Consider the following 24,674-nt stretch of genomic DNA (forward strand, 5'->3'; position numbering starts at 1 on the left):
GCAACCAGCAAGAATTTGCAACAATATTCTCATATATAAGAACAAGTGCTTTTAAAAACACAGCTGATAGATTTTTAAGAATAAATGTAGAGTGGCAAAATGGTGTTGCCTCCAGCCAACCAAAAATTATAAAATGCTACTGACTTGGATCTCATGATTTACAGACCACCCACTTCTGGTCTTACTGAGGAAATTCTTCATTAAAACAAAGCTCCAGCTAGATCAGCCTACTGCATTTACTCAATGATTTTGAGACATGAGGTTTGGGTGTCCGTACTAATTGGTCTGGAAGTCCCTTCTTCCTATTTAAAGAGAGTAATACTTACAGCTTTAAATGCTATGTCAATTTAAATGTTATAATGTTTCACAATCATGTATTTAAACACAGAAATCTGTTTATTTACCCAAACAAAACAGAGGAAATGATTCCAGCCCTCAGGTTTTGAATTCTCATTTAAATATGTGAACATCAGTCCACAATTTAGAGATGTTTGTGTATCTATGTACCTCCAAAATACTCATATTTCATAGGCTTTTTCACATTAATATTCACCAACAGTATCACAAAAGTTCTTTTTCTTTTACATAACTGTAAGCAACAGTAATTCTAGAAACACTAGAGAAAAAAAAGCATAGCAATGTCCACAGTTACAAGAAAAAGTGCACATTACTTGGTCACAATCACAGTCATTACTTGGAAAACTATATGTAACAAGTAGATATAAAATATCACTGATGCCTTAAACTCATTGTCAAAAACGGAATTACATAAAATTTTGTACATGAAATAAGGCAAATTTAGGAATGCACAAGAAACTTGTTATTCAACAAAAGCTAAACAACAGAACATATAGTACAGTAAGCATGAACTAAAGTACTTTTTTCTATATACTTAAAAATAAGCCTGCCGTAGTGCACAAAGAAAACACCATTAATGTGTAATCAATATTATAAAATAAGAAATAGAGGGGTTGGGAAGAGTGGGGGAGGGGAAAGAAGAGTTTCATTATAGTTGCAGCTGCATCCATTTACAGTTTTGTACAGGTTTTAGCTAGGCCTGGGCATTATACAAATCATACCAGAAGTGTCAATGACCTTCCTCCGTAAGAATTTTGTTTAAATTAAGGAACACAAAATAAATACACACAAGAGTGCAAATTTTCAGATTGTCACTTGCAACCTCTTCACATTCATCATCTACATCCAATCACAACTAGAGGGACTTGTACAGGACAGCAGCAGCGATCATGGAGTTAGATGAGCTCACCGTAAGAAATCAATTTTCCTCTTTTTCTGTTTTCTCAATGATATGTCTTTTTAAAAAACCCTCAACTCTTTATTAATTGCTAATAAAGCTGCAATATATTACAGAATGGAGTTGAGAATGGTATGCATGCTTCCTTTGGAAGGTATTCCATAGATGACAATTTACAGTACACTGGGGAAGAGTTATCCAGCATCAAGAGTTACTCGTTGTAGAAAGAATATGAAGTTGGGAAGAAGGGCATAGTCAGGGGTTCAAGAGAGGAAGGGGGGACTTACAATAGCTCCTCAAAACATTTTCAGGACCAGTGAAAAAGTTTACCAAAGTAAAAATGAAAAATCTTGAATGAAAACAAAAATCTTTTGTTTTGTTTTTTATAAAAATTACATTTTTTTAAAATACAAGATCCTTTTAATTGCAATTGTGCCCTGTAGCAACAGGACATTTGGCAACGTTTTGCCATATACTGCAGCTTTAGTCCAATGAGTCAGTATCACATTCCACTAATATTGCACTTGGATCTTGAACCCTTTTTTAAAACCATCACAGCATCTTCTGTTTCCTCCACTTGTTAGAACGAGTTAATTTCTAGCCACTTTTTCGATATTTATGCTGACACACTAAAACAAAAGCAATAGGCTGGACACAGTAAAGTACCTCAGAAATACCAGAGGTCGAAGTTCACTTGAAGCACCTTAACACATCACTTTATGGATCAAGAACAGTGTGGCATTATGGTAATTAACTCTCCTAAAACACTGTGCAGTAACTGAAGTGTGTGCTCTGGGAAATCAAAATGTCATTAGTGGAAACTCTGAGATAAGACCAGGCCAGTGTGAAGGTCACATGACTCAGTTCTGCTGCAAAATGAGGTTTTCCAGTTCATCTGCAGAACGCAGTAAAAATGCGGCTGATTCTCGATACCCTGCCACAAGCTGCCTCACTGCGTTTATTTCGGTCGGGCTCAGCTGGGGTCTAGAGCTGGAACTACTGGAGGATCCAGAGCTGGTTGCTAACTGCCTCTTCATACTGAGATCTGTCGGACCTGCAGATAGCAAAGGAAAAGAAAAGAAGCTTCAGATCCCGCTGCTGGAGATGTTCCACAGTTTGTAGCTACAAATGCAGAGTAGCAAAATCTGCTCTCAGTGCCAGCAAGAAGTAGCGGAAACAAGCAATAGCTGTTCGGTTACCAGTTGCCTTGACAAGAACCACAGTGATTTATTTTCATATACGACAGACACCCTTTAAGCTCTACTCACATAATGCAATGGGCAAGTCCACTCCCACCAGAAAATTAGCCTCTGGGATGGGGTTATCCCAACAGTGTAAGCCTCTTGCACCCCAACACTGCCCTGGGATCTGACACTGGTGAGCAGGCAGAAGGTTCATCTCCTGTGTCTCCTCCAGCTCCAGCTGCCATCATAGCCCTCGTGGCAAACTGCACACTTGCAATTTTACCACAGAACATCCAACTTAAGTTCTCTAGATACCTCTTTTCAAGTTTAATGCTTTAATCAGCATGTGGCCAGACTGTGAATCCCTTACATAGATAAATGGTCATTCACCTGACTAGCCCTGATGCCACACGATCCCTTGTGTAAGCAGCTGGTCATGAATGAGATGAGGCTGGTGACAATTTGGTCGCTACAGTGACAACCATAGTTGTTAATCAGCTAAGATGGATGGTGCTTTTGAGATGTTTGTGTTTTATTAACTTAACACAATACATTTTTTCTTCCTGGTGTATACATTTAGACAGGTAGAACTGGACTAAGAACTTCTTAAACATAGAACAATACAGATGGCAAATATACCTATCAAACAGTTTATTATGTGCAAATCTGGAAAAATACTGCTCGTTCATTTTGACAGTGTAGCAAATCTGTACTTCTGGCAGGCAGAAGAGCAGCCCAGCCTGATCTTAATCTTAATGCCCTCCTGGAAATTGGGGTCAAGTTACCCAAAGCAACGTATTTTGCTTTCCTGTGAGAAAAATGTCACTGTGCAATTTCATCTGGGCAATGTATGTCAATGTCAAGGCTGTCTCAGCTTTGGCTCACTGGAAGGACCTTGCTTCCTAAAAAGGCTGGAATAATTTTAAAATTTAGCATATTCAACTGTAGAATACAGAACACATCAATTCATATTTTAGAGGTTCTCCTAAAAAATCCCGCCAGAGTCTTAAGATTCAAAATCCGGCTTGCTATCTTAAGCACTAATGGAAAGAGATGTAATGATTTCCAGAAGCTGAAGATGTGGTCATAAATCATACTTATTTTTCTTTCTTTTATGTTTGTGCAGAGATACATCTGAGACCACAGAGAATGTGGAGATTGCCATGTCCCCACACTCACTGAAGTTACTGAAAATCTCCCCTTGAGTGAATGAAAGCAGAGCTGGGACTATGAAAAGGAACTACTCAAACAGAAAGGGTCCTATTAGATCTCATTTCCTACTATCCAACGAGCATGAACATCACTTAGCCTTAAAACTGTATTATCCAGTCATACACCGGCATAAATGAACTCACTTTTAAATGACTTCCAGTCTACAAAGGATAAATAAAAGGACAATTAGCTCAGCGAATTTGTTTCAGTGTGACTGCACACTGCAGGGAAACGATCACAGTGTGAAGAAGCTCGGAGGATATTTCTAAGTAAAATCTTAACCTAGCACCGAGAAGAAGGGTACACAAATCATAAAGCCAGCTGGACTGAATGGTTTTAAGAAGCCATTAAAGACTTCTATATTTATTGAGGCAGTAATGAAAAACCTACCACTGACATATTGAGGGCATTGTGCTTCATATGAACCTACTTTAACTTTTATGTTCTTTCCTTGACTCTCATTCATGTCACAGCCAAAACCACAGACACAATATACGGCAGAACAGAGTTCCCGTGGCAGAGCACATCTTTTTCTGAAATGAAACTGAAGGGCTTTTCTCCTTGGTAATCCAGACGTTTATGTGGTTGAATAGGAGATTAAGTTTATTTCACTCATAAGTAGAAAATACATAGAAATGCGCTTGCTTACATCTCTAAGGTCTTCCTTACAAAAATTGAGGACATAAAGTAAAAGCACCACTCTCAAAAGGAAAATCAGGAGAAGAGCAGACGTCCAGCATGCATAAATCAGTGTAACGCCTCAGAAGTCTACGCAGTCACAGTGATTTACACAAACTGAAGATCTAGTCCTGTATTCCTAGATGTCCTGATTAAGTTTCACAAGGAAGGTTTTTTTAACTCTAGAAAAGAAACCCAGACACACAGAAAGTGTTTATGACTACGCCTTCAGGACAGTGAGTACCTTTTCAGGAAGGGAAGCTGCATGTTGCTAGCAGGGAGCTGGACAGAAAGACAACAAATCATGCTTGATGTGAGGATAAGGACTTTAGTTCTTCTTTTAATTATATTTTAATTATACTATGTGACCCCTATAACTCACCTCTAAAGCTTGCCTGTGACAGCTCAAGCTTTATACCTGGGAGAACATCTCACTCTGAGTCTAGCCTCCAGATACATTATACTGGTCTCAGCTTTTAATAGCTATGATAGACACTCATTGGGAGTATTACTGATTCTTAAAGGTTGTCCAGGCTGCTATATGCTAAAATTGCTATAACTTATCAGTATCTTCATCAGCCATACCAGGTTGCTCAGAAAATAAGGCATAAAAGCATCTTATTCTTAACAGCATAGATTTTTCCTGTGTAATTTTATGGAAATCAGTTATTGAAACATAGGAACCTAAACCTTACTAATAAATATCCACTACATTTCTTTAACCAGACAAATAAATCACACATATTCTGAAGGCTTAAAATAACTGGTTAAGGTAGACACTTCGTGTACCTCTATCTCCAGAACCCACCACCCTGTAGGTGACTGAGTCTGGAGAGAGCTGAACATCTTTGCCACCATTTCTTTCAATAGCTGACCTTACTTTAAATAGAACTATTTCCTTAGTGCACTTCATGTTATTTATTAAGCTGCCAGTCTTCACAGGAACAAGGAAGTGTATCCTTATACTAAGGGAAATCTGAAGATTTTTGCAATGAATTTTGCAACATCAAGTTCCCCTAAGGTGATACTGCACATTTTAGCACATTGTTTTCTATCCTGGAGTAGTTTGGGACAATTTAAAATCTTGGCTGTGACCATTAACAAGTTCCAAAATGTCTGTGATGGTGTGCAAACAAAGATTAGGCATATATTGCATATACTGTTATTTATCTATTTCTCTTAGTAGTACATACTACTATAACTCACAATTGTCACCTCTCATGTTTTTACAACAGCACAACATTCTCTCAAGCAGTGATTTAAACAAACTGCTGAGACAGATCCTTTCTTTCATGCTCTTTCAGAAGACTGAAGTACTGCTCCTCTGCCTCTTGCCAAGGTCACCTGACTGACACTTTAACACAGGAATATTTTTGATTTACCACCTCAGTCCACTTACCCAGACCTAATTTTCCCTGTGAGGTTCTTGCTGGAACCACATCAAGTCGAATATGAGAACTCTGGAAAACCACTCTTCATGTGCTAGGCAGTCATTTATCAAATTAGCTGCTGGGAATATCTGCCATTAAATACACTGTGCGACAAATGGCTTTTCTGTAAATTGCAAGATTTAAATGGAACTAGTTATTGCCTCATGTGCTAATCATTAGCAACATGATTTATATCAAATTCCAAAATATGGGTCAGATGTAGATGTGCTGTTACTGATTGCTTAGACACTATCAACTGTCTCAGCAAAAACCCCTTCAGAATTGTATGCTGACACTGGGTAGCTACCAATCTTATAATTAACAACTACTGAAAGAATAATAAGTGTGTCAGCAACTCTCAGAATGGTTATCACTACTGCAGATAATAATTTAGAATTAAAAAAACAATTCTAAAAACCTATATGTTAAGCGTTTCTGCTCATGCATTTTCATTAACAGTTAAGCAACCTTTTTCATCAACAAAGAGGGAAAAAGCAGTGACACTTATTTATAGAAAAATACAGTTGTCCATGCTTTGAAATCTCTCTTCTATATCTTTTTTTATTGCACCTATTCTCCTCTATCCCTTTTTTCCCCATGAGTGGCTTTAGGAATGAATATTTACTAGACTCTCATTTACCCCAATAAAACTAAACAGAAACAACTATCATAGTATGCTACTTTTTCCAAATCAGAGGTATTTATTATTGCATAAATGTTTTATTGTGATAGTATGCATCTGTCAATGTTTCTTTCCCCCTTGCCTTCAAACAGCGAGCAGATGTGCCTAAAACTACTGTTTCAAATGCCAGGAGATCTCAGATCAAGAAAACAGGGACTAAAAAATTGGACCTTTTAAGCTTCTTTCTCCCTTCTACACCTTCCCCTCTGGGAAACACACTTTCATCTAGTTCATAGCAGAAAAAACTGCTGTGTTGCCTGAGGAAAGAGATGTGAAAACACAGAAATGCCTATAACCACTGAACATCATGGATTTTCAACAATTGGCAAACATAATAGTTTGCGATGAAAGGATTAAGTGAGGTCCTCCAGTAATGTTTCTATCTGTCATAGGAGATTAATTATATGGCGTAGACCTGTCTTGCCTTAATGGCTGTCTCCTCAGCATTCTGGATAAGAAAGTAGGATACTGCCCAATATATCCACAGACATTTCATCTCCATTCCTATGGTGGGAGTAGACTAATACTTGGATATGTCATGTGTCTGATAATTTGAAGAGGGGGAGGAAGGGGAAACAGGAATGCAGAGATGATCTTAATAAAGAATTCAGCCAGTATTTCACAATGAGAAATTCCCACCTTTGTCACAGCATAGGTCAAACCATCTGAATTCTTCCAGCCCCCACATTTTGCCTTTTTTTAAATGGGACTAAACACATTCTCCTAGGTTCCCAACTCTAACACTCTTGTTTTGTGTCTCTTCATGTCCCAGGCTTTCGCTATGTTACTGACAAACAATTTTTTCTTTTCTTTCTCTCTCCACTTTGGTGTTATTAGGGTAGCACTGAGAGCACAGAAGACCATGCAAGAGTAGAGGTATAAAGAGGAGCTGGAGAGAGCAACCACAGGGAAAATCCCATTGAACGCTAACATCACGGCCAGCATGCTGTGGGTAAGCCAGTCAGCACTTTAAGAATCAGTTGCATACTGGATAGTCTCAGCTGGACCTTTTTTTTTTTCCTAGTTTATTGCCAAGAAGGCTCTACTGATTGTGTGAATGCGAAGAATTTATGGAAGGTTACAACTCCACCAAATCTGAGGGTGTGGAAATGAGGCACTCTCCCAGCTGCCACATGCAAAGTGGACGAGAGTGCTTGGCTCTCCTCTTCCTGCCCAGCGCAGCACGGCCATGCTGATTGCTAGGACTCGGCAGCACCAGCTCCGGGAGCCTCCAAAGCTACTCCTTCATCTTCAGCAGGGCTGCACTGCCTGAAGGACCAGAAGGTTGAAGGACAAGGAAGGCTGATCTGCACATGGGTAAGAGGCCCAGCTAAAGTAAGCTAAAGTAAGCACAGCCCTTCTGGGTCTCTGGAAGGGGGCAGTGGGGAGAGGTGAGTGGTGTGGTGAAAGTCCAGCAGCTACCAGCTGGACCATGGGGACATCAGTCACAATCTGCTATCCCACCTGTGGGAGAGGTGGTTGAAAGAGAAGCCTGCTGCGGCTCAGGATCTGTTTGCAATGTGAACACACTCAGATTTGGTGGGAGGACTCACCTGAGCTGGAAGGGGACTGGACGTTTGTGGAGCCTGGGATGCAGTGCTGAGTTGTGGCTGTGGTGGAGGTAGGCTGCAGATCTGTGTAGAGAAACAGAGAGACAACAGCTACTTCGTCTTACCATGACACAAGGGCATGTCCTGCATAGCCAGTCTGCCGCTGATACTGAAACACCCTCTCTTTTTACACACACACAGTGACATTTCTGCCTGGGAAACTAGGCAATGATGCAGAAAAAACAGCCCAAAAACATCTCCAGGAAACCCAGCAATGGCAGTAGAAACATTCTCCACACCTCTTAAGGAAAATGGACTTCAGGAAATAAAGTGGCAAGGCTCCAACAAGTCCTCCCTGACTTCAGATAGTGCTGGCAGGTAGCATTCACCAGGAGAGGACAGACAGCGGCTCACTGGACAGAAACACATGGGAAGATGGGGTGATGCCACGCTATCAGGAGAGGCTCAGGCCGCATGGAGGCACTTTAACAGCTTCTGGTGGCAGCAAGAGATTTTGCTCCCAACAGAGCAGCCTGTCTCCTGTCCCTACCCTCCTGCCCTTGAGCTGGGCATCCCTCCAAGCTCAGTCCAGGTGTGATGGAGCAGGGCCAGCTGAAGCCTTTATGGCCAGCTGGAGGCTGGCAAGCAAATTTTGTTCACACCCACCGGGCTACCTGACTGTGGAGCTTCTCCATCCAGTTCTGTAGCAGGAATTTCATTAGCCTTAAAAAACAGCACCATGAAAATCCACTCTTCTCAAAGAGCAGCTCTCCTTTAACTTCTACAAGAATCAAGGACAATGTGACCAAAGGTTCTCCCTAGCCCATGTACAGGCTGACAGAGGCTTTGTCAGCCCACAGACTGCTTGGTGATGGGGTGAAGCTTCCCAGCCAAACTGGCTTGGCCTAAAGGTTTTAAAAGCAGGGTAAGAGAGGCCTTGCTGCTATAAATCCAAGCCTTTTCCTGCTGTGCTTTTTTCCTGCCCACAATGAAGGAGGGGTAACTGTACAAGCTGTTGCTTTCTGCTTGCTCATATTGAGCAGTTGCACAAAGGCTTGCCCCATGCAGTTGTGTAAGGAGCTAATTATGGTTCTGTAATTAGCCATGTGGAAGGACAGGCTGAGGAGGGAAGCACTGCAACAGCAGGCACAGAGAGGTCTCTGAGCCAGAGGCACCATACAGTTGGGTGAGCAGGTAGCTGAGTCTGTAAGATGGGATCAGAGTAGGGATGAACTGTATAGGGGAGGAAATAACAAAATTATATGTGTCACAGCATAAAAAATACATGCATCAGTTGGACTACTAGATAGGAGAGCTAACTGCAGATAACAGTCATTATATTACTGTGGGGGCAGGTCAAGAAATAGGTATTCAAAAAGTGAGTTTTCAAAAGCTAGCTTTTGCAAATTCTCCTTTTTTTCCCATTTTAGCAGATACACAAAACCAGACTGTATTTGTTTATACAAACATCCTGACTGAGGTGTATATTTATATTTACACTAGGAGAACATTTCTAAACATGACAAGAACATTTGATGGGCTACTAAATTGAAAAGGAGATGCATTCTTAAATGACTTCTTAGGTCCTGAAAACAATTTGCAAGCAAGTATCTTGTTCTCCAGAGAGGGAAGTCATTAACCATTGTAAAAATCTTGCATTTGTTTGGAACGTGAGTCCTTGCAGAAAAAAATGGACTTACTAAAATATATCCTATTACAAGAGGTTTGAAGGGAAGAGTAAGTACACAAAACAGTTGTGATTCCTCACAGTTTAGGAACATGTAAAACCAGACAATTCTGATGGCTTCTGTTGACAACACTCAAGGATTTTAATCCTACTCCTAGTTGAGTGTAAGAGCAAATGCCAACTGTCTTCAGTGGGAACTGGCTCAGACCTTCACTGGCCACAATGTAAAAGACAATTTTAAAGTTCTTGTGCTTTTTCCCAAGAAACCAGATCTCCACAGCATGTCTTACTCTTATGAAAATATTTGATCAGAGATAATATTCAGTACCTCAGATATGTTTTTTCCTGCATATGGAAACAATTGTAATAATCATTCACTCTCTTTAGGTCAAAGACTTTTGACAACTAAAATATTATATTTTTAAAACCTTGGAAAATCTAATGCAAATCATTCACAGACCTTTGAGGATTTTTGGCAGGGGGGCGGGTAGGGTAAGGAAGCAGACATGACTGAAGGTTGTTAGGACACCATATATCAATACATCCTTGTAGGCTGCAGCCCTGATAGCATTTTGAGATTTCTTAGCATGTAGAAAATAGAGGCTGTAGCTGAACAATTACTGTCCTGCCTAAGTCAGCCCATGTACCTGAAGCAGCACTCTCTTCAGACAGAGAGGGATCGGCCAGGACAAAAACCCAGGGATTTCTCTGCCCTCTGAAATATTTTTAAAATACCATTCTTGGAGGCAAGAGATCCTCAGGCTTCCAGAGTAATCACTTTTCTCTGACAGACAAACAATACCCTTGTTACCAGCACTGGCAACCTGTTTCCTTTGCTCCGAATTTGTATGAAGTCATTATGGGGGCCTATTTCACACAAATAATGTAACTCGCTTACAGTTGTTTGTTACAGATGCTTGCGTATGCAAGAAGAAAGGGATTCTGTCTAAACAAATGACACCACTGTTTTTTTCAGAGGGGCGTACAACCTCATGGTGACACATAATTACCTGCACCATTTTTAGCTTAAGGTATAGATGTGCTGATACCTCATTTAACACTTGTTATGCCAGATCCTTATCTGCAATAAATTAAAGCTGCTAGAGATATCTTGTGAGAAATCTAGGTCAATTCATTTCTGTTCTAAAATATGGAGTTTGGTGTATTCAAACTCCACCCACAAAAGACACTAATGGCCTCATTTTGTGATCAGTATAGCACAGGACAATAATGACAGGGTAGGTCCCCATAAAGTCAAGCAAATCCACTGAAGATCTAACCCAACATTATTTTACTCAGCTTTGTTAGAGACTTCAGGTTCAGTCTTGCCCTGTTGTGAAGTAGTCCCTTGAAACGGAAAGGAGACAAGCATGCAGTGAGCAAGTATTTTGCTCAGCAGTAGCTGTTTGCTGGATTGTGATCCTGCTCATTATCCGGTAATAGCCTACGGATATTGAACCCCTTGGACTGGCTTTGTGTACAGCAGGGGGAAACATACACATGAGTACATACACACACAGGCACATTTTGTAAGGAAACTCACCACTGCTAGAAGCATCGTTGAGATTTAGCAGCCCACCTCCGAGCCCTCTGTAACTATGGTAACTGTAGGTCCCATTTCCATTGATGTACAACACCTCCTGTGTGCTGGAAACAGCTGATGTTGAGTAAGTGACCTGGGCTGGCTCCTGTTTGTACTGTTTGTCAGCTGGAGCAGCCTCATCCTGCAAAAACAATGAAAGGCTTTGAATTATTGTTGCATTTTACCTTGCACAAGAGGGTCTTTTCCATTGTTAAGACTCCACATCTATTGCTCTCAGAAAAGTATAATACATGTTAATCAAGGACAGACGTGTTTCTGATTGACCAAATATCAGCTGAAAAGAAACAATGGAAATAAGCAAGAATACAGGTCTCTTACAAATATGAGAACATTTGTTTCTCAGCGCTCCACAAGCCGACCATACTGTTTCTCAAAGACAAAGATGCAGCTTCTCACCCTGAAAAGCTCACAGTCTCCTGAAAACCCAACTCTGTCCAAAAATGGCATGAGAAAGGATAGAAAACTAACCATTACTTTCTGAGTACAGAAGTGACTCTTCTAAGTCAGAGAATCATATCTTTCTCGATAAGACAAACCAATACAGAAAGCACCAACTACTTGTGATGTAGCAGCTGCAGAAATGACAGAAGGAAAAGAAGAATGGAATAAGACAGCATTTCCCATGTTTGCAGAGGGCTGAGCGAGTGTCCATCCATGCATGGGCCAAGTGGTAAGTAAGGATGCCTCTACAAATGTGACTTTGTGAGTTTGTCATCTGTGTATGAGCAGCAACTGCTTGTATAATGTGGGTTCCCCTCAGTACTCTGTTTGCCTCTTACATGCTCACACAATACTGCACAGGATTTAGCACAGCAGCCCTCCAACTTGCCCCTAAAGGAGATCACATTTCAGGAGAAAGTGTATTTTTCCCCATCTGCCCTTACCATAGCTACTGCTCAGAGCACCTCACCTCTGCTTATGATCACAGAATGCCCCTGTGGCAACTCCAGAAATGACACAGGTGAAGAAATGAAAAGCATTAAGAGAAGATTTAATGTGTTTTAGTAGTTGGAAACATGGAAAACTATCAGTGTGTCGCTGCTCAGTCCACCACAGGGATTCTGAGTGCCAGAATTTCTGATTTAGTCTGCAATTGTATTTGAACCTTTTATTTGTTTCTTGGAACTTGCAGACGTCTTTTATGAGCCTGATTTTACACTTGTATCTGATAAAATATATTTCAGTGATTTCAAATAAAATGGATCTATGGAATATGAGTATTTTAAAAAATCAGAGGTAAGAATGTTTGCAGACCTTTTCAGAGTAGTTAACTGAAAAATGACCTGTTAGAATTATTTCCCCTTTGTGTAAGTTTTTATCCATTTTATGTCTCTCTTCTGCACAACCCTTTTATGGTTGCTAAATATACCAACCTTATTAAGAATGCAATAAAATACCTCAAACCTTTTGTACAGTTTTTAATTAAAAATAAGAATGTATATACCAGCACAGAGAAGTCAAATAGTTCAAGCAGTGTCCAGTCTCTATGTCGAAGCAAAAAGGGTTCTGAAGCAGCCTTCCTGCTTGCATCAGGAGCAGTCATTGTTTCCACCTCTCAAATAAGACACTAACAACTTTTCTGAAATTAAGATATCCCTGTCTTGTAGATGTTCATTGGTTAAAAAGTCTTGGGCACAACTGAGATGACTCAGGAGAAGGAATATATATTATTAACAGAAATTTTAATATTTAATACAGAACACTGAACCATCAGATAATTAATTCCATAAACAATCAGAATGAGGCCTCTTGGGCATGAATATGAGCTGAGGCAAAGCTTTGCATTTTTAAGAGAGTTGGCCAACCTGGTCTCCTATGCATTTTCTTAAGCAATAATAGACTTAAATAGTGGGCCAAAATTGCAATGTATTTTTGCCAGGAATTCAACTTTAATATAATTTACCTTTTATCTCCAAAGGTCATTGCTGTCTCCTACAAAAGAAAATGTATTCTTTTCTGTGAGAAAATATTCATAAGCTATACAGTAGAGTTCTATCTTGGCAATAAAGCTTAAATCATCATCCAAGTCTTTAACACTCTCAAGGCTGGATCCTTATGTCTAAAACTAGATGATACTTCCTGCCATAGGCTCACTCAGAGCCTCATTTTATTCTCACTAAGATCAGTAAGGGATATTCTACAAATTTATCAAGGACTGGGCTGTGTTCAAAGGGTGCATCGCAAAGGGGACTAACTTCTATAGGTGAGCAGAGCATCTTGGGGCCTGTCTACTTATCCTGACTGTCTGGAAACCACAAGTTTGCCATCCTCGAATTTACATGTCCTCCAAAGCCCCTCTAGTCAGTGGACTGGAAACCTAACAGTGAATTTCTTGCAGAGCTTATGCAGAGCAAGGCAAGCAGAGCCTGGCTGGAGGGCACAGCAAGGGTGCTTGGTGCACCTTGGTGCGTACCAGCCCACATGTTACAGCATGTGGCCAAGAAGTGGGAGACCAAGTACTGGCTTCTTGTTGCAATACACAGTGAAGAGGCGGAAAATTGGGGACACAAGGTCTTTGCTAGCTGTGGCGAGGAGAGGACCTGAACTCTGAGCTGCCATCTCCTAGCAACCAGGCTCAAAGCAAAACTGCAGTGGGAGTCATAGCTGAAGCTGTGCCATTGAGAGGAAAGAAATGCACAATTCACAGGGCTATAGAGATAGCAAACAGAGAGGGAGCATGACTTAGTTCTCTTTCACAGAAGGGCTGTCCTGGGAGGCTTCCAGCCCAGGTCCCTTCCAGCTATGCCCTAATCCAAAATTTAGAAGCTGCTCTGAGGTTGCGAATATGAAGCTGGGGCTATGCTGCTAAAGAGAGATTTTTGTATCAAAATAATCACAGCCCTGTGTGACACTGTGGTGTGCCATGGGCTGGGGCTTGGGGTGTGGCCCAAGCGTCCTGGTGGGGAAGGCACTCTTTGGAGGGGTGACAGAGACTGAGGAGGATGCTGAGCCCAGGACTCCTGGTTCTGTGTATGAGCTCTAAATTCTCAGTCACTGTACAAAAGGTGGCTTCCTCTAAATAATGCATATATTTTTATAGAGCAGACCCATCACCTGTACATAAATGATGAATAAGTTGCCACACATTTAAAGCCTGAAATCAGAGCCTCACCTAAGTGCTTAGCTCAGTGCTTCTGGGTGACTGAATGCAGAAGCAGGGCAGATTTTGGATGAGCATTTTCTGAGCAGGCTGGTAGGATTATGAACCATTAGCCTGCTCCCAGGGGGTTAGGTGTTACCTCTCATATATTCCCCTGGGATCTAAGCATTTTTAAGGACTGTTTTTTACTTCAAAAGGCAAAATTGTGTCTGTATCCACACTGAGGATAAAGAAGCCAGGCTCTCTTCTTCTTGGGAGAGAGAACATGAATATCGTATTCACTTTTGTATACCTGAGATTTATTCTGCACAGATTCATTATCTTCTTTCTCTTCACCTTAATTGCCTTTGCTTTTAAACTACTGCAGAAATTAAACAAACAGTGTTGTTCCAGAACTGAGAGTTATTTAATTTTCTATGTTAGTCATTCAGCAGTTCTTGTTTCCCCTTACATTATGTTTACACTGGAAAGGCTTAATAATTTATTTAAATAGTGATTTTTAAAAAATCATAATAATTAACTAACCACTTATTAATATGCTTGACCTAACTACTTGGAACACACACTGTTGTAATTCATAAAAAATTTACAAAATCTGTGAAGTATTAACTATTTTTAAATTAAGTATAATTTACCTTTAATCAGAAGTATGAAAAAGATGTGGATAAAACATTTGTTCATCTAGAATTTGATTTATACCATCTTCATTCTGTATATGGCAATGGAAATATGTCATCCTTCTAACAATATTTCTCTTCTGAATTTATTTTGGAGGAGAAGTAATTTAAGCCTTGAGTATATAATCTGGAAACTGATGGAAATCACAAAATGCTAAAAAACCCTTCAGGTACAAGTGTGCTAAAATACAAAGTTATCATCTGTTCACTTGGAAAAGTGGAAGCATGAAGTACATACTGTGATCCTCAACTTGGTTTATATCAGAGATATAGTCTTGATTTTATGCCCAGATCTGCACTACGAGAACACAACTTTTTCCTTAAAAGAGCAGATAGATGCAATTTATTTTCTTTCATTTTTAATCATGGAAGCAATTAAGTAACCCTCTAAGGACAGTGCACACTAAGAAAAGATTTCATGAACTATTGCATAACCCATATATTGAAGAAACCCTGCTCTGCTCTGCCTGATACTCTGAGCAGCTAATGGAGAGTTTAAAAGAAAACACCATCCCCAGCAGCATAGGTGCTAGTGCAGAATGTCACGGCTGTGGTATGAAGAGCAAGGCTCACCGGCAGCGTCCCAGCCTCCTGCTCCCCATGCCACCAGAGGCACACCGTACACTTTTCTTCTCAAAAAGTCTGTCCTTCGTGAAAACAACTCTAACTATGCCATTGCTCCTTTCTTTTCTCCATCTCCTTCACCACCACCAAAATAATAATAAAAAAAAAAATAGCTTGTTAAAATTAAAAGCCCTGGCAAGTCTGCACTATGCTGACTTTTGGTGCCATATATACACAGCTGTCAGAAATTCTGGGTATTCTCAGTCAGAGAGAGCTGTGCTGCTGCCTTGGGTCCACGGTTAGCAAGAGGCATTGCTAACATGTAAATGTCAATCCCAAAAGGGAGGATCTATGCAGATCAACTCAGGTGGACAACACTAGCTGACCATAAAGGTAATAAAACTTATGCAACAAGAATACAAATGGTAATGTTCAAAAAATGGCAAAGATGGCAACATGAATTCAACCACTGCTTTCATGAAATGCAGTGTTTAACAGACTGACAAATTAACAACTCCGAGAATGCCAGCTTGTAACTGCCCCTCCATTAAGGTGATTTTTTTCCCAGTCAATTAGAAGAGACAAAAAGGGAAACACATTTTTGCCTCATGTTTCTTGATACTTTCTTTTTTAATACGTTTAACTGAAAAATGTGGATTTATTCTTGCTCTTGTTAATAACCACTTCTCTTAGAATACCACTTTGAGGTTAGGAAAACTGAAACACAGATTAGTCTTCAAACAGATAGGCAAGGCAGGGACCCAATATTTGCATATGGCCGTCTTTTTTTCAGCAAAGGAAAAAGAAGTAATTCACATGAAAAAAACCAAAACATTCTTTCATGTGCTTTAACATTTTTTTTAGCCTCAATAGCTTGTAGTATGGCTTTAGAAGAAAGGAGATAATGCTTCATATATTTCTCCCATTTGGAACCCACCAATTCATTTCGATGCTTTTTGAATCAAAAGTAAAATAAATAGAAACACATGATAAAACCACGTAGCACTTTTCAAAGCGTACCCAATTAATCCTTACAACACTCCCATTAGATAGGACTTTTATCACTGCTTTTCAGATGGTGAGATTCTGACAACAAAGGCAATCTTAAGCTAACATTACCTAATATGTAAAGCCTTTGCGTTCTGCAACCGTAACAACATAACGGGCTTTTCCTTGTGTAACTTAATTTTTAAAATAATGGGAAGAAACTCAGAAGCTCCATCACAGGACACCATGCTGAATCCAGGGGGTCTGTGGGTTTGGGAGCTCTCTGCCTATCTCAGCTCTCATGCAGAAAAGCAGCAGCAACCATCATCGTCTGTGTGGAGGAAGATGTTTAAAGGAGGATGAGCCTCAGGATTCCTGGCTCCCATTGCAGGGCCCAGAAGGTGGCCCCTTCTTAGGTACCTGGAGATCACTGCCGTTTCCCTGCCCATGATCTGAGCATGTAAACCTTTTTCTCTGACTCTTCAAACTCATTTCATACTGTCTCTTCAAAATCCCTGACTCCCCATCCCATTCTCCTTGCTTCTCCAGTTTCATGTTCTAGCCTCAGTCTTCTTGTTTAGCAAATCCTAATCTTTCCTTTCCAGCTGATACCTGATCAGCTTTAGCAACTCAAGCCCCTTCATTTCCTAATTTGTATGTAATCAGTGTCACATCCACTGATGGTCCCATCTGAGATTTTCTCTCCTTCCTCAGGTTCCTGTCATTCTCCTAATCCCCAAAATCCTGTCCCACAGGAAGCAAATGCAGGTTCCACAACTAGCCAGGGCAGCTCCTGTTTTCAACTCTCATTATTTTTCCCCTAGTACTATCTCTTATTATTATTGCATCTCTTTCACTACCAACGGTTTCGGTTTCTATAACCCGACCAGTTTCCTTCACATGGCTAGCTTCAGCTACTCACTTCCTCATCCAACCCCATCTCATAATCTCACTTTCCCTTCACCTCCAGTTATCTCTGCTCCTGCCATGGTTCACAGCCCCAGCTCTTCACCTCCTTTCTGCATTGAGATCAGATTCCTAGTCACACCCACTAAGATTTTAATAAACTGGGAATTTAGCAAGTAAAATGTGTTGACCGTGTAAGAATGTGCATCCAGTGTTACATTTATTGGCATAAATGACACCACTATATTGTCAAGACCAAACAAGGAGCATTTGGTTTGTTTTTTTTTAAGGAATGGTAAATACATTTAAGGATCAAACTATGCTTAAAGGACAATTTTTTCCTCATTCTTGAACTTTTCTCTAATAGAGTTCAACAGATGCAGACATACAGAACAGTAAATGTAATCACTGGGGGCTGAAGGTCATGAGGTTATCGCCAAGCTGCATACCTAGTATTATAATGGGAAGTGTCAGGAAATCTTAATAAGTGAAGATACTACCAACTGCTTGGATGACACACATTGCTCTGACAGAACATTGGATCTTTTATTAGCTTTAATTACACTGAATTAATTCTCTAGTGTTTGACTCAGCTTTTAATTTTATGACCAATATCCTGGAAGCCTAGACAGCTAAACGTTATTCTGGCATATCATAGTAGGCTAAATTTTCTTCTAACACTGCAATAAGGCTGTTGACTCAGTGTGCCTAGCAATGGTGAAGACTGTATTTCTGCAAATGATGGATGTGAGTTTTCATTTTAGATTTTGTTTCCATTGCACATTTTTTCTCCTCTCTCCAGTTGCTAAGGTTTATGTTGGGTTTACTACTCACTAAATAAAACCTATTCAAGACTAGGGAGGCCTGAACAAAATTAAATAGATCTACATAATTCACTGAGTCTGAAATCCAAATGAAGCTTCACAGTAGTCTTTCGCATTGGCTGACCTTCATAGTTAAAGTACTGAATATTTCTAGTTCTTTAAAAGGACAACATCTTTTAATATTGTAGGAGGTGCTCTTACAGCTGTGATCCAAGCATGGATGCAAGGTAAGCTTTGTAGAAAAAGGTAATAACATTTTCTAGACCAGAAGAACTTCTGTGCCCAAAAGCTGATCTAATAAAAGATACTACCTTCCCCAAAAAGCCTCTTACACAATGAACAGAAGTAAGATTTTCAGTTGAAGTCAGCAGAGTTTCAGTAATCACTGTAAGAAAAGCTGAGCATTTGCCACAGGTTCCTTGATGAATCTGTGCACAGAAACGTTAATTCGTGTGACCTGTTTGCCATGCTGCATCGGGCTTTCATGACTCAAAACCATTTTGAATAAAGTCCTACAATATTTCTAGTCTCCATATTGGGTGATTATTAATCCAAAATTAACATCTGCCTTAGATTTCAACTCATCACACCAGATCCATATCTGAAACCTGAAAACTGAATTGCTTGAGTTGAAACAAGCTGTTTAGGAAAATATTTTCAACACACCACAGACATATTTTATCTGAGGGGCAAAGTTATTCTCAAGACATCAAGAATGTCTTGGAAAGTTAGATAGATATAATTATATATACACCTGGGTATTTCTCCACCTCTCAGGCTAGTCACAGTATTCTTTAAAATGATGCCTCTATTGACAGCCCCATAACCTGTTGTCTGAAAGCAGGACAGATAGATTTAAAAAATAATTGCACCTGTGGACAGATACTTTCCCCTTTACGTTTAGGTGCCCTTCATAAACAGAATTCCAGGTCTTCATCAGAGGATAAGGCTCTAGAGTTACGGATGAGGTCTTGCAACCAGCAGAAAGATCCCTGATGTTTTCCACAAAAGTACTAAGAGTAAATTTGAGCAAACTGTCTAAAATAAAACCCAGAAGTCAAATTCAAATGATATCACAAAGCTCATGCCAGATATTCTTTAGGTTGGGAAGTGTTTTGATAATTCCGAGGTTGACTTATCAGTGAAATTAAAAGGGCCATAACTGCTGTCCTCAGGCATACACACTATTTCTCCTCTTGTGAGGAACTGCTGGGGGACTGCACAGCTTTCTATTTCCCACCATCTGTAATCAGATTTAGACCATGTTTTTCTCTACCACTCTCTCTGCATTATTTTCTTCACTTCTACTTACTTAAATCAAGTATATGAAAAAATGAGACAGCCTGTTTTTGTGTGACATACTACTCAATTTGTAGCTCAGTTGGAGCTGGGTATTCCAGCTAAGCTGAACATGCATGCTTTAGCTGCAAGTCCATCATCTCATCATTACATGGAGAGATGACAGTCTCAGATCAGAGTTTTCTGGCTTCTGTGCAGAGAATCAGCTGCCAGGATAAGCAGCCATCACTGTCTACACAGAGCAGGGTGTTTAAAGGAAGACGAGCCATGGGATTCATGGTTCCCATTGCAGAGTCTGGAAGGTGTTCCCTGCTTAAACACCCAGAGATTGCTGCCTTTGCCTTGCCTGTGACCCAGTCGTGTATACCCTGTATCCCGCTCTACTTGCTTCTGTTCCTCATCTCATCATTACATGGAGAGCACATCAAGCTCGGTGAAGAATTTTCTGGCATAGATTCTCCTACTCCATAGTTCTCCTACCATGCAGATGCAACTATACTGAACATGTTACTGCCGGCAGTCTCAGTATTATTGATGATTTTGCTGTGAAGTCCAGTATCAAAATAGTCTTTGTATTTTAGATAAAAAATGATAAATGCCTTTTTTTAGAAGGTGAAGAAATATTGATCTAGTCTAATTAAGTTAAATCAGGTGACATACAGAGTCCAATTAGGCATCTAAACTCCCTGTAATGTCAATGGTGACGTGGGAACTTGAAGAGTGTCTATTAAAATGTTAAGCTAGCTACCAAAAGTTTGAGGACCTCCAAACTGGCCTCCTGACACAGAGTATAAAGCCAAGAAAAGAAAGCGCCATGCTTCATTTTCAGATTAGAAGGGCAGTAGGTTCCTTTTGCTTTCAGGTCATTAACACTGAAATGAACTGCCAACATCAGTGCTGTCATCAGGCATCAAAAATGACTCAAGCCAGTGTTCAACAAGAAATGAAAGCATGAGACTGACATGGAAAAAGAAGATCAAAATAAAAAGGTGCTGTTGTGTAGAAGAGAGAAAAATGAACCTCAGCCTTCTGCATTTCTGATAGAATGACACATTATTTATAGACTGGAATGGAATGGAATGGTTAACCTTAAATGAAAGGTTAGTGTTTTCACATTGCAGTGTTTGAGTCTTGATTTTTCATCACTTGCACGTCTCCTGCAGAACAGAAAACTCTTTTGGAAGTGGTATTCAATGGCTGCTGCAAGGAGTTGTCAGAGAATCACTTTTGTTGGAGCATTAGCAAAGCAAAGGAATCATTTTTCATAGCCTGGCAGCTTTGGCCAGTTCATTATCCACTCTGATAGCAGAAGAGCAACATGCACTTTCAGAGGTCACCAGTGCTGCTGGTTGAGCACAGGTGAGCTATTCCTACAGTTTAGGTGACTGTGATGTAAAGTCACTGAGGAAAGAGAAACTGAGTTCTTCTAAAGGACCATGTCTCTGTCCAAATGGAAAAGAATAACATTTATCTTTTTCTGTGGTGCTTGAGATAAACTTACTGTACTTCAGTGATGTCCTTGATAGCTGGTTTTTGAATGTACTTTCCCTGATGTATTGGATTTTTTTCCATCAGGGACAAAGGAATGTTAAAAAGTGTAACTCTGTCTTAGGTTGTAGTTATCACCCTTCATAAGCTATTTCATAAGTTACATTAGACATGGTCATGCTCTTTATTTTTCTAGAGAATTTTAATGTATGAAAAAATGTAGCTAGCTACTAGTTTCATCACCATTAATTGAAAGTTGTAGCTACATGCAAGATAGGCACATAGTGCAGGACTGTGTAGTGCACTCAGTGTATGCACAGCAATGACTTCCTCAGTGCATTTTTAAATATAGCACTGAGTGATAGCCAACACCAGATCACAAACAGGTACAGGCATGGAAGAGGCAAAACTGGACCTGGTTTGAATACATGAGCTGTGCCAATGCCTTTGAGTTTTGGCAAAACTTCTATGTGCTCACAGCATATCTCACAAAATACATGTGACGTTTCCCACAGAGAAAGCAGTCCAAATTCAGACAAAGAGACAGAGATGTCATGCAAAGAGCAGAAGACTCTTCAAGGCCACCATTTTCTGCTTTGCAGAGGTACATCAGAGGAGAGGGTGCAAGTGGAACTCCTGCTCCTTCCCATTGTACCAGCAGAGACGAGATTTGTAAGGGCCCAGGCCTCATTGGGAATTTCTTCCAGAATTTCTCAGGATAGGCAGAAAACAAAATCAGATTTTACCTCTGACCTAAAGAACAGCACAGCATGGCACCTGCCTTAGGCCTTATCATAACTTAGTGATTTAGGCCTTGTTTCAGTAGTCAACCTTGAGAATCCCCACCTCCTCTATTTGCAGCTCCCTGCCTGCTCTCAGACAACATTTTCCTTCAAAGGAAAGCCAGTTTCCCTTGGGAGACTGCATCACCGACTCCTTCAGCCTGCCACAGAGGATGGGACCAGAAAGAACATGAAAGGATCCTTTCCTTCCCTGTGCCATCTCCATAGATCTCAGCCTAAGATAGCTCAAGGCACACGACCATGGGCCATGTGAAACCTGCTCCTAATACAGCACATTTGACATGTGCCTAATCCCAAAAGTGAAGCACTGCATAATGAATGTCAGGGCCTAGGATGCCTCTGCCAGAATTATATTAGCTGAAAATACAAAGAAAATAAAGGTAAAACTTCAGTGGAAATGAAGCACAGGTTATGTTGTGTTTATTCTTACGTTGCTGCATATCTGCTCTAGTCCTTTCAAAGCCAATTTCTCTGCAGTGGCCAGCACCTTGCAGAAGAACGTGGCTACTGGCCATTCTTGCTGCTTCCTCACTGACAGGCAGTACAAATGGAGGAGTCCAAATACCTGACCTTTCTTCCAAACAGAAACAGCACAAACAGCAAGAAAACAATGTCATCTTTTCCCATCCCAAGAGCACTTTTGCCTGCAGGGAATGGTGCTGAATGAATCAATGTATTGCTGAAACTGATGCATGGTGACAAAGGCGTAGCAGTACTTACTGCTGAACCAGAAGGATGCAAAGCCAGAAAAATTCCTCCTTTGCAGTGTATTCCTCCAATTTGAAACAAGCCTTGCTATACCTCAGGCACCTCCACTTTTATGACCACAATCAAGCATTTTTCTCTGTAATTTTCATACTTATGAATATCGTCCTTGAGAAATTATCTCAGTGAAGCACTCCTATAGGGAGAAACGTTTCTGTTCCCCATTGCCAACAAGCCATTTCTTATTCACTACTATGGGCTGGATCAGCACTGCTTCATTCAGTGCAGCAGGACTGTGGCACCAGAGCACCAACAGAGGAAATTTTTAAACTCGTGAATCAAATGTTTAGGGAGCACACAGGGGAAAGTGTGTGGGAGTTCTGGAGCAATGCTTGTGCCAGCTTTGCAGATTTATTACAACAATATCATGGTCAACATAATTAAACCTCCCACTGTAGGTAGCTTTGTCTACTGCATTGCACCTGATATCACTCCCACCACTGACAGTATGTTTTCTTGACACAAAACAGCTTTCCATACACCTGCCAGCTCTGGGGTATGGAGATGCAACTACTCATAAAGATTCTATTGGAAAACTTTGGGGTATAGTTTGGACTTCTGAGGGCTTTTTCCTACTTCTCTTCTGCCCCACATTTCCTTTTAATATTATGTATATTGGACTCTGTGGCATGGGAAAAGGACCAAAGCACTTTATATTAGATTCTAAATGAAATTCTTCTTCATTTAGAAACAGAAGATGATAGCCTAACCATGAAGTATTTGAGGTCAATGTTGAATTAACTAACTTCCTCAGTTTCAACTAATTAAAAATGTCTGTGTGTTGTGCTTTGAAAAGGAAAGAAATAAGTGTGCTGGAAATTCCAGCATATTGACATATTTACAGTATTTTCCACAGGTAAATTTTAGTGGGAGTGAGAGGTAGCTGCCTTCTAGCAAAACCAGTTTTCTTGTCTGTTAGAGTGAGCAATTACTTTTTTGCATGCACTTAATGACTAGTTCTTGTTTTCAACAGTAGGTCCAGATATTTTAAAGATATTTTACCCTGTGTTTGACACCTTTGATTGCTAATTATTTCTAATCTGTGTTAAAACTTGAACTGCATTTTAAAATCATAGAACCATAGAATTGTTAGAGTTGGAAAAGACCTTTAAGATCATCAAGTCCAACCATAGATCATCAAGTCCAACTGTTCGTGAAAACCAAAATCCTTTCTGTGAATTCAATGCAGGATGTCTGCACTGCCTCAGGTACAACTTGACTTTTACAGTTTAAAAAAAACAGAAAATCTTTTAAAAATAAAAGGTATTTTTAAAAAACCCTGACCTCCCCACCCTGTCTCAAACTATTTGGTAGAAAGAAATTGTTTTGCCACTGAAGATGATCTACTCTAAATTTTTGACAGAACCCAGTGCACATCTTTTAACTGCAGTACTGTGAGGCTTCTGTATTTTAAAAGATTCAGTAGATAAGAAGTGAAGCTTTGGGTTATGGCCTTTTGATTTCACAATCATCAAACTGGAGTAGCATAAGTCATTGGAAGAAACAAAGAAATGAACTTTGACTGGCCTTTGGAGGATGCACTTTCTGATTTGCTTTATTAATGGAGACAGTAAAACTGAAGTTTAATATGAAATACCATGAGTAATAAGCATGAAATTTGTGCACTGCAGTACAAATCTGCTCCCCAAATATTCTCATTTCAGGGGAGGATTCTTCTGGCACAATGCCTGGGCTGCTGGCCACAGCCTGCTTGGCTGCCTTGCCCTGTGCCCAGCCTCTTTAGCAGCTGGTGCTGCTCCCAGGCAATGCACTCAGCTCCTGCTCCCACAGCTTATTGTAATTTTTTTTTTTTTTTTTTTAAAAAAATATGTTTCTAAATTTAGTTTAGGGAGATCAAGCCAGCTGTTGAGTCACAAACATGCTCCTGCTAACAAACATAAGCAGCCTGTGCATACATTTCTACATATATTTTCCATGTGGAGAATTGTACTTTTCTAACCAAGGACTATATCTGAATCC

At 40.1% G+C, this 24,674-nt stretch overlaps 1 protein-coding gene across 1 annotated transcript in view; it reads right to left on the reverse strand.

The window, feature by feature from the left end:
• Window positions 1-375: 375 nt before the first annotated feature.
• The window catches only part of LOC104535426 (nucleolar protein 4-like), a 53,799-nt gene continuing 29,500 nt past the window's right edge, over window positions 376-24,674 (reverse strand). The window contains exons 5-7 of the mRNA XM_010188250.1: window positions 11,222-11,402; window positions 7,995-8,075; window positions 376-2,309 (exon numbers count right to left, since the gene is read on the reverse strand). Of these exons, the coding sequence (XP_010186552.1) occupies window positions 2,116-2,309; window positions 7,995-8,075; window positions 11,222-11,402 (456 nt within the window). The 3' untranslated portion in view covers window positions 376-2,115. The remainder of the gene's footprint in view (window positions 2,310-7,994; window positions 8,076-11,221; window positions 11,403-24,674) is intronic.

The sequence above is a fragment of the Mesitornis unicolor genome, unplaced genomic scaffold (genome assembly GCF_000695765.1).
Source record: "Mesitornis unicolor isolate BGI_N332 unplaced genomic scaffold, ASM69576v1 scaffold12547, whole genome shotgun sequence".
Taxonomy (NCBI): domain Eukaryota; kingdom Metazoa; phylum Chordata; class Aves; order Mesitornithiformes; family Mesitornithidae; genus Mesitornis; species Mesitornis unicolor.